The sequence below is a fragment of the Arvicanthis niloticus genome, chromosome 2, assembly GCF_011762505.2.
Source record: "Arvicanthis niloticus isolate mArvNil1 chromosome 2, mArvNil1.pat.X, whole genome shotgun sequence".
Classification (NCBI taxonomy): Eukaryota; Metazoa; Chordata; class Mammalia; order Rodentia; family Muridae; genus Arvicanthis; species Arvicanthis niloticus.
Window position 1 is genome coordinate 83,437,843 of NC_047659.1, and position 10,304 is coordinate 83,448,146.

The 10,304-nt window shown below is 35.6% G+C and overlaps 1 protein-coding gene across 1 annotated transcript; it reads left to right on the plus strand.

The window, feature by feature from the left end:
- The first annotated feature begins 1,113 nt into the window (after positions 1-1,113).
- On the plus strand, positions 1,114-5,393 carry LOC117704119 (olfactory receptor 4K3-like). The gene is made up of 3 exons (XM_034496116.2): positions 1,114-1,193; positions 2,489-2,593; positions 3,813-5,393. The coding sequence occupies exon 3, from the start codon at positions 3,831-3,833 to the stop codon at positions 4,767-4,769; it is 939 nt and encodes a 312-aa protein (XP_034352007.1). The 5' UTR covers positions 1,114-1,193; positions 2,489-2,593; positions 3,813-3,830; the 3' UTR covers positions 4,770-5,393.
- Positions 5,394-10,304: the final 4,911 nt, after the last annotated feature.

Consider the following 10,304-nt stretch of genomic DNA (forward strand, 5'->3'; position numbering starts at 1 on the left):
GGGGCATCAAGCCTTCATAGGACCAAGAGCCTCTTCTTCCATTGATGTCTGTCAAGGCCATCCTCTGCTACATATGCAGCTGGAGCCATGGGTCACTCCATGTGTATTCTTTGGTTGGTGGTTTAGTCCCTGGGAGCTTGGTGAGGGAGGAGGTCCTTGTTGGTTGATATTGTTCTTCCTACGGGATTGCAAACCCTTCAAGCTCCTTCAGTTCTTTCTAGTATTTGGTTGTTCTCCTAGGTCCTTAATCTGTATAGTCATAGGATCTTGGCTATATGAGCAGTATCCAGCGTGAGTTTCATCAAAAAAATTTAAATGAGAGATGCATGTGATCATGACATACATGAAAAGAAACTGCAGCAACTGCATTAATATTAACCAAAGTATGTTTTAGGTAAAAGAATATAATTAGAGAGAAAAAGGAGATGATTATATAAAAACATCCAACTAAAATGCATATATTAAATAGTAGTTACATAATTTATTATGATAAGCCTGCTTTAAATATAAGATATTTATATGAATACATGCACACACACACAAACACAGTCAAAATAAATGTTTGAAACACACATCAGTGTCCTTTTTTAAACTTCCTGGGGTCTTAATGATTTGAAAATTAAGTTCATCCATCCTAACATAGCAAATTATCAGAGAATATACTGAAATACAACATCTACATGATCATTATTACCTGCCTATTTGAGACAACTCCATCATGTATTAAAGAACCACTTTACTATGGTCATACATAACACACAGCACATGGCTTCTCTTAAAACTGGAAACAAAATTCTTATGAACTCTGCCCATGTAGAGAATCAAATATGAATAAGGTACCACTGTGGCATTTGTTGATCACAGAAAAAAATCATATTACTTTACTAATTTTAAATTCTGAGCTTATTTATAATTTTGCATGTATCTCTGTTATATTTCATAAATATTCAGTACTTGGAATTATTTCTAACAAAGAAACCCCAAAGAGATGTCCAACATAATTACTTACAGGGTTCTATTTTGTTCAGAAGGTAGGCTGGGTGAGTTTTGCCCATGGGACAAATTCAGGTGGTAAATAAAAGTCAGGTCAACAGACCACTGTCTCAAGATATTCTTCTTACACAGCATGGGTATATTCGCATGGAAACAGCACAGAGGAGGAAAATCTGAGATATTAGAAAATATTGAGTCTGGTAAGCTAGATCATCTCCCTGATACTCTTCTTTAAGGCAACTCTGAAAATACATTTGTGTATTTGCTTTACCAGCTATGATTGGGCTTGACAATTATTTCTTTGTTTTGTTACAAATTAGAAAACAAAACATGGTCTACTTCTATTTTATCTAAAATTCCATTTTTGGCACCAGTTCCCAAACCACTAAGAAGCACAGCCTCTGAAACATGCTTATGTCTGCATCAGATTATTTTTATTTATCTGGTAAACCATAGGAGAAACATACAGCTATTCTTCACAACCATTACCATTTAACAAGATAGAGCCCTTTTACATCAGATACGCTTAGTATGTCAGATAACTTTCAGCATAGAAACAAATGTAAAATGGGTCACCAATCTAGAGAGACATAATGTGAGACTTAGTTTTTTCAGGAATAAAATGAAAGGAACGTCAGATGAAATAAAGACATGAATGAGCTACTAGAATGTATTCTTTACTACACCAGTGTATAATACACAGATCTCTATTGTCTAAGTCCTAATATGTAATTAACTGATGCAAAAGTATAAATGTTAAGAATATTTTAGAGTTTATAGCATATAATCTTTCTATCTACATGTTCATAAAACACTATGGAAACAGAACAGTGTTTGAGACAAAGATAGTCTCAAACTATCTTGGCAATAGGTGATAGTGATTTGACAAGATCTCAATTTTTTAAAAAAAAATCTATGCTTGATCTATGAAATGCACTATATGTAGATAGCTACTAATAAAGTGATGTAACCATTACACAGTAATTTAATGAACATTATTTTTACATGCTATGGTTTTCCTGCTCAAATGTTTCATAACAATGCACCTACCCATTTTTTCAGAAATTCCTTTCTCAAGCACAAAATTTCCAGCCTTGACTATTATTGTTACAAATTATTCTAGAATGTGCAAATTCTATTTTTAAAAAAATTTCCTGAGTTTGAGGCCACCCTGGTCTACAGAGTGAGTTCCAGGACAACCAGGGCTATACAGAGAAACCCTGTCTCAAAAACAAACAAACAAACAAACAAAAAACAAAAACAAAAAAAAGAAAATTTTCACACTGATGAGAAACTAAGTTTGGAATTGGATTCAGATTGTTCTGCCTTAACAAAGGCCAAAAACATATTTGGTATAATGTCAAGAATTTTCCTTAGAAAGCTGGCAAATCTTTATTATAGAAAACAAGTTTATTTCCAATTTTTAAAATTACTATCTAATGTAAACCTTTGCAATGGCAAACATTTTGACTGATTTATTTCCCTTGCTCCTTAGTTCATGCTTCTGAGTCTTCAGAAAATGGGAAGGTAAAATAACACATTATCTGGGAAAGTCAACGTCTCCATATCCACGCCTTAGGGATTTCACAGGATACCATAGGTAAGACACACAATTTGAGAAGAATACCCAAGGAATTACTGAAGGTAGAGAGATAATTCGCATATATTATCTCCCATGCAGCTTGACTATTGTCAATACTACCTGTCAACAGAAATATTGTTATATTTTGATATAAATAATTTTCACTGGATGCTTAACTTCACATTGATGCAAGACTAATTGTCAAATACATTATTTATTTATTTATTTATTTATATGTGTATGTGATATATTATCATCTTTAAAGTAATAGCACATATCATAAATAAATGATATAAATTGAAGAGAAACAAATAGATGAAGATGGTAGATAATTATGATTGATAGATGATCAACAAATATATAGTAGGTGAATGCATACTTTATGATAAAAGTTATGAATATTATACAGTATAGTGATCTATTACTACTTGTTGATATTATTTAGAACAAATATGTTCTAATTATAGCCTTAAGTTTTATATAATGTTCAGGTTTGTATCTGAATTGTCCTTATGTTCAATTAATCCATTTCTATATTCATCTGCATTAATATTTTTGCTAATGAGCTTAGTTGCCCAAATGAGTTCTCTGATACATTTTAACTTACGATAAATATGAACATGATGTTCACCTCCCAATCATGTGCATGAGTATCATATATAGAATTCTATAGGTTCTCTCAGAATCATTATTACATTTCCTTCAGAGGAGTAAGATAAAAAGTTAATGTTATAAAATATAAAATAAACTGCATTGTAGCTTAAAAGAATCACTATTAATATTAATAAACACAGAAAGGCTGTAACAGATCTTGTACATTGAAATTCAGTAATTAATAATCTCTTCCCCAAGGATATGAGTTAATTTTTCGCATGTAGTGAAATAACTATTGGCTCCACATTGATAATTAGTTTAAACTGAACTAGTGGGTAAAATCTCCCTCCCAGAGGAAGACATAATCATTTGTAACCTCTCAGCTTGCTGACCTGTGGTTTTCCTTACTTCAATACAGAGAATATTTGTGAAAACAATGTACATATAAATTTAATTTAATGTTCCCCTTCCATGAAAGTTAATCATGGCTCATGAGGTTTGACTTTGATAGTAATGCCATTCATATTTGGTGAAGACTTCTCTTTATATTTATGTGATGTACAGATATTAAGTCTAAGGTGAATGTCAAATTCTACATGCAATTTGTCCTCCACATCCCTCCAACATCTTTCTTTCTCTGTAGGTTGATTCTTAGGACAAAATGAATGGAGTGAATCAGTCCGTGGTGTCAGAATTTGTGCTTTTGGGACTTTCACACTCACAGAATCTTCAGGTCTTGCTCTTTGTGATATTTTTGATAGTTTATCTGCTCATTCTTTCAGGAAATATTGTCATTGTGATCTTAATAATCATTGACCACCATCTCCATTCCCCTATGTATTTCTTGTTGGCCAACCTATCCTTTGTTGATATATGGCTTTCCTCAGTATCCACTCCAAAAATGGTCACAGACTTTCTCAGGGAAAACAAGACCATTTCCTTTGAAGGATGCATGTCCCAGGTCTTCTTTGATCATTGCATTGGTGCAGCAGAGATGGTGCTCTTGCTGGTAATGGCTTATGACCGTTATGTGGCCATCTGCAAACCTCTCCACTATTTCACCATTATGAACCTGAAAAAATGTGCTGCATTGGTGTTGATTTCCTGGACAATTGGCTTTGTGCATGCCTTGAGTCAACTTGTACCAGTTCTACAGCTACCTCTCTGTGGCCCATTGGAAATAGACAGTTTTTTTTGTGACATACCACTGGTAATCAACCTAGCCTGTATGGATTCCCATGATTTGGATACTTTAGTAAATGCTGACTGTGGGGTTGTGGTTGTAACTTGCTTTATTCTGTTGCTTATATCCTATACTTATATCCTTATCACTGTTCATCAGAGCTCTAAGACTGGGGCCTCTAAGGCCCTGTCCACATGCACTGCCCACATCACTGTGGTGTTGCTCCTTTTTGTGCCCTGTATCTTCATCTATGTTTGGCCCCTCAATATCACCTGGTTTGACAAATTTCTTGCTGTGTTTTATTCTGTTGTTACACCTCTCCTAAATCCAGCCATTTATACACTGAGAAATAAAGATATAAAACATTCTCTAAAGAGATTAAAAAGCTCTTTTATTAATCATAAGGCAAATACTTAATACCCAGGAAATCCACCATAAATATTTTAAGATGATATTTCAATTAAATTAGGAGACATTAAAATTTGGATTATTTAAATTTCATGTACAATAATTTCAAGTATTTTGATATGTAATAGCTTTAATATAATTCTGAAAATCAAATTTTTCAAATGCTTCTGAATTTTTTCAAATGCTGATCCCTTTATCTGAGAAAATTATTAAATGTTTCTTAAATGTTTTAACTAATATTAAAAGAACTAATTGTATTTGTCAGGCTCATATCCAATAATTTTGTAAAATTTGCTTATTGTTCTAACAACACAAAAATTGTATTTGCTAACTTACAGTATCTCACAAACATTTTATTCACTCCTTTGTAGAAGGGCAACATCACTATCTTTTCTTTTATTCTACCTTGCTCCAAAAACACTATAGTGAGAACTTAAAACTCATGAAAAATTAAACAAAATTTATGAAAAGCACAATAAACAGCAATGTATATTATTTGATATTGATTTTATTACTTTAAAAAATAAATTGTTGTATAAACAAATATAATATTTTTCTCAATCATCTGAATTTCAAGAACTAAAACTTTTCTTTAAATTTCTATCTATTATTTAAATAAATTCATGAACTATATTTTTTATGTATATATCAGGTGTATTGTGTTCATAAGGTCTTATTTCTTGGTGTGTTCAGTCCCAATGTCTCTTATAATCTTTATACTTCTTCCTCTCCATAGTTCACTGAGTGCTGAGACAAAAGATTAGTTGAATTTAGGACTAGTGTTTTAAGATTGTTTCAAGATTTCTCATTTTCTGCATATTGTCCAGTTCTGGGTCTCATCTACAGAATGAACTTCTCTAAGGATTGCCGAGAAAGGAATGAATATGTGAGTATAGCAAGCCATTTGGAGTCATTTTATGGCTATATTATTTTAGTAGAACAGTACTATTTCATTTTTATGTGTTTAGTCTTATGTTCTTGGTTACATGAACAGTGTCTAGCATAAGTTACATGTCAAAAACAAAACAAAACTGAAGAAGAAATGCATGATATAGTGACATACATCAAGAGAAACTACAGCAAGTATGTTGATATTAGTCAGTGTATGTTTCAGATGGAAGAACATTACTAGAGAGAAAAAAAGAATTTTTACATAAAGTAGGTCAACTAATTATAATTTTGGTCAGCATGTTCTAAACTTTGTGAATATTCTGAATTCTAAGAATAAGCAATTCTAAGAATGTTTTAAATGTGTGATTATTCTGAATTCTATGAATAAGAAAATACATACTTGAATAAGTATAATGAAATAGTCAAAACACTATCTAAGTAATTAATATAACTATATACAATTAATCAAAGATGAACTGATTAGATAAATTTATATTTACATAAAACTTGAACAAGAATATCACACTTCTGCTCTCTACATAGAATATATAATATTTTGCATTATCTGGACAATGAAAGAAGTATTACTTTTCTTAAATCTTATTTTTTAATGGTTCATATATGTGTACAATGTAACTTCATCATATCCATCTGTATTACCTCCATCCAAATCTCCCAAGATTTCTTCCAGTACATGTCCCTTCTAAATTCATATTCTCTTATTAGTAACCCAGTGAGTCCAATTAATACTACCAAAGTGCACATGAGTGTTGAGTTATCTACGGGGATATGAGAAAGCTTCAACTAGCCAGTTTCCCTATACCGGGCATTATGCCTTCCCAGGACCAAAGAGAGCTCCCATTGATGTCCAACAAGGTCATTCCTCTTCTACCTATGCAGCTGGAGGCATGAGTCCCTCTATGTGTACTTTTAGATTGGTGGTTCAGTCCCTGAGAGCTATGGAAGGTCTGGCTTTCCTGTCTCCATCATTAATCTTTTTATACAGTCCAGTCATTATCTCCCTCCTAGTCTGCCCTCGAATAGTTACTCATCCCATTCCACTTCCCCATCTCCAAAAGAGTGTTCCCACTGCCCAAACTCACCAGGCCTCCCCACTCCCTAGATCTCAAATATCTTGAGGGTTAGGTGCATCTTTTCTCGCTGAGGCCAGACCAGGCAGTCCTCTGCTGTATATGTGTCAGGAGCCTCCTATCAGCTAGTAAATGCTGCCTGGTTGGTTGCTCAGTGTCTCATATACCTCCAGACTCCAGGTTAGTTGAGACTGTTAGTCTTCCTATGGGGTCACTCTCCTCCTCAGCTTCTTTGAGCCTTTCGATAATTCAACTACAGGTGTCCATGACTTCAATCCATTGATTGGGTGTAAGTATCTGCATCTGACTCCTTTAGCTATTTCTTGTGCTTCTCAGAGGACAGCCATGCTAGGCTCCTGTCTGTAAGCTCTCCATAGTGTCAGTAATAGTGTCAGGCCTTGAAGCCTGCCCTTGTGCTGGATTCCAACTTGGGCCTGTCACTGGACCTACTTTTCCTCAGTCTCTTCTCTATTTTTGTCCCTGTAGTTCTTATAGATGGGAACAATTCTAGATCAGAGTTTTTGACCGTGGGGTGAATGGGAACCTCATAAAACTGAAAGGCTTATGTAAGGCAAAGAACATAATCAATAGGACAAATTGATAACCTACAGATAGAGAAAAAGTCTTCATTAACTCTACATCCAAAAGAGAGATAATATCCAAAATATATAAATAACTCAAGTAGCTAACCTCCAAATAAACAAACAACCCAATTAAAAAATGGGGCATAAAACTAAACAAAGAATTCACAACAGAGGAATCTTGAAGGGCTAACAAGTATATAAGAAATGTTCAAAGTCTTTAGTGACCAGGGAAAGGCAAATCAAAATGACCCTGAGATTCCACCTTACACCAATCAGAATGGCTAAGATGAAAAACTCAGGTGACAGCAGATGTTGGCAAGAACATGGAGAAAGAAGAACACTCCCCCACTGCTGGTGGGATTGCAAACTGGTGCAACCACTCTGGAAATCAATCTGGAGTTTCCTCAGAAAATTGAAAATAGATCTACCTGAAGCCCAGCTATACCACTTTGGGGCATATACCCAAAAGATGCCCCACCATTCCACAGGAGCACATGTTCCACCATGTTCATAGACACCTTATTTGTGATAGCCAGAGGCTGGAAACTACCCAGATGTCCCACAACAGGAAGAATGAATACAGAAAGTATAATTCATTTACATAACTGAATACTATGCAGTTTTGCAGGCAAATGGTTGAAACTAGAATATATTATCCTGAGTGAGGTAACTCAGACCCAAAAGAACATGCACTGTATGTACTCACTAATAAGTGGATATTAGCCAAAAATGTACAGAATATCCAAGATACACTCCACAGAATTCAAGAAGGTTAACAAGTTAAAAGGCCAAAGTGAAGACATTTCAGTCACACTTGGGAGGGAGAAGAAAGCAATTAGGGGGCAAAGGGAGGGAAGGAACTGTGTAGGAGAAAGAAGGGGGAAAATGGGAACATGATCAGGTATTTGGGGGAAGGAAACAGGAGTGAAGCCCTGAGTGCCAGCAGAATGAATAGAAATATGCAAACTCAGAAGGTGGGAGATGGGGAAATCCTCTAGAACTTACCAGAGACCTGGAAGGTGAGAGACTCTCAGGACTCAAAGGGAGTACAATCTTAGGTGAAATGCCCTACAGTAGGAAGAGGAAACTTGTAGAATATACCTCTAGTAGAAAGTCAGGACATCAAGTAGAGGGAGGGTTTTCATCACACAGTCAAAAACACTTGACCCCCTACTAAGTGGGATTAAAACATTCTCACTTGGCCCTTCATGTTTAATTTCTTTTGGTCTGATATAGATAGATAGATAGATAGATAGATAGATAGATAGATAGATAGATATGTCATGGGCATTCTGTACTTTATGGCTAATATTTACTTATCAGTGAGTATATACTATATATGTCCTTTTGGGTCTGGGCTACCTAACTCAGGATAGTATTTTTCTAGTTCCATCTATGTGTCTGCAAAATTCATGATGTCCTTGTTTTTAATAGCTGAATAGTATTCCAGGAAGTCTGTTGTGAAATTCTGTCTCCTAAAAATGACAAGGAGACTCTTCTGGTCTGTACCTCCACTTGGACCCATGGTAGATTGGCCTGCCTGCTCCCCTACCCCATTACCCTACCTATCTTCCAGAAGAACTGCTCTAACCAGGAATACAGGTGAGACTCCCTCCCAATACCCACACCAGCTGGTTCCCCAACAGACTCCAGGAGGCCTGAGACCCCTCACTGCCCAGAGCCCCATTTCCCATCTAGTCTGTATCCATAGCAGATCAGTTTGCATGGTTCCCCATCCATCTCATAACTCTGCCTGGTTCCCAAGAGGACTGGTCTAACCAGGGACACAGGAGGCCTGCTCTAACCAGAGACAGTACTGCTTGCCTCCTAGGAGGCCTTATCTAACCCAAGACATACAACACTACTGGACTTTGCTGAGGTTTGCTCCAATCTTAGACACCCAGGCCAGTTAACAATAAAGACAATAAGATGGGGAAAGGCAAGTGCAAGAACATCATGAACAGAAGCCAATGCAATTTGACACCATCAGAACCCAGCTCTTCTACCACAGCAAGCTCTAAATACCCTAACTCACATGAAGAGCACAATTCTGATCCTAAATCACATCTCATGAAGCTAATAGAGACCTTTAGAACATAAATAAATTTTTAAAAGAAATACAGAAAAACGCAATTAAACAGGTAAAAGTCCTTGAAGAGGAAACAAATTCCTTAAAGAAATACAGAAAAAAGCAAGCAAACAGGTGAAAGAATTGAGCAAAATGGTCTCAAGACCTAAAAATGAAAATAGAACCAATAAAGAAATCACAAATGGAGGCAACCCTGGAGATAAAAAATCTAGGAAAGAGAACAGGAACTACTATGGAAGCAAGCATCACCAGCAGAGTAGAGGAGACGGAAGCGAGAATCTTGGGTATAAAAGATACTATAGAAGATAGTGATACTAGATGCTGAGAAAGCATTTGACAAAATTCAACATCCCTTCATGTTAAAAGTCTTGGAAAGATCAGGAATACAAGGCCCATATCTAAACATAGTAAAAGCAATATACAGCAAGCCAGTAGCCAACATCAAACTAAATGGAGAGAAACTTGAAGCAATCCCACTAAGATCAGGGACTAGGCAAGGCTGCCCACTCTCACCTTACCTATTCAATATAGTACTGGAAGTCTTAGCCAGAGCAATTAGACAACAAAAGGAAGTCAAAGGGATACAGATAGGAAAGGAAGAAGTCAAAATTTCACTATTTGCAGATGATATGATAGTATACTTAAGTGAACCTAAAACTTCCACCAGAGAACTCCTAAACCTGATAAACAACTTTAGCAATGTGGCTGGATATAAAATCAACTCAAACAAATCAGTAGCCTTCCTCTACTCAAAGGATAAACAGGCAGAGAAAGAAATCAGGGAAATGACACTCTTCACAATAGCCACGAATAAAATAAATTATCTTGGAGTGAATCTAACAAAGCAAGTCAAAGATCTGTATGACAAGAACTTCAAGTCTCTCAAGAA

Coding starts and splice junctions, on each gene's coding strand:
- LOC117704119 (XM_034496116.2), top strand. CDS start 3,831: ATGAATGGAGTGAATCAGTCCGTGGTGTCAGAATTTGTGCTTTTGGGA.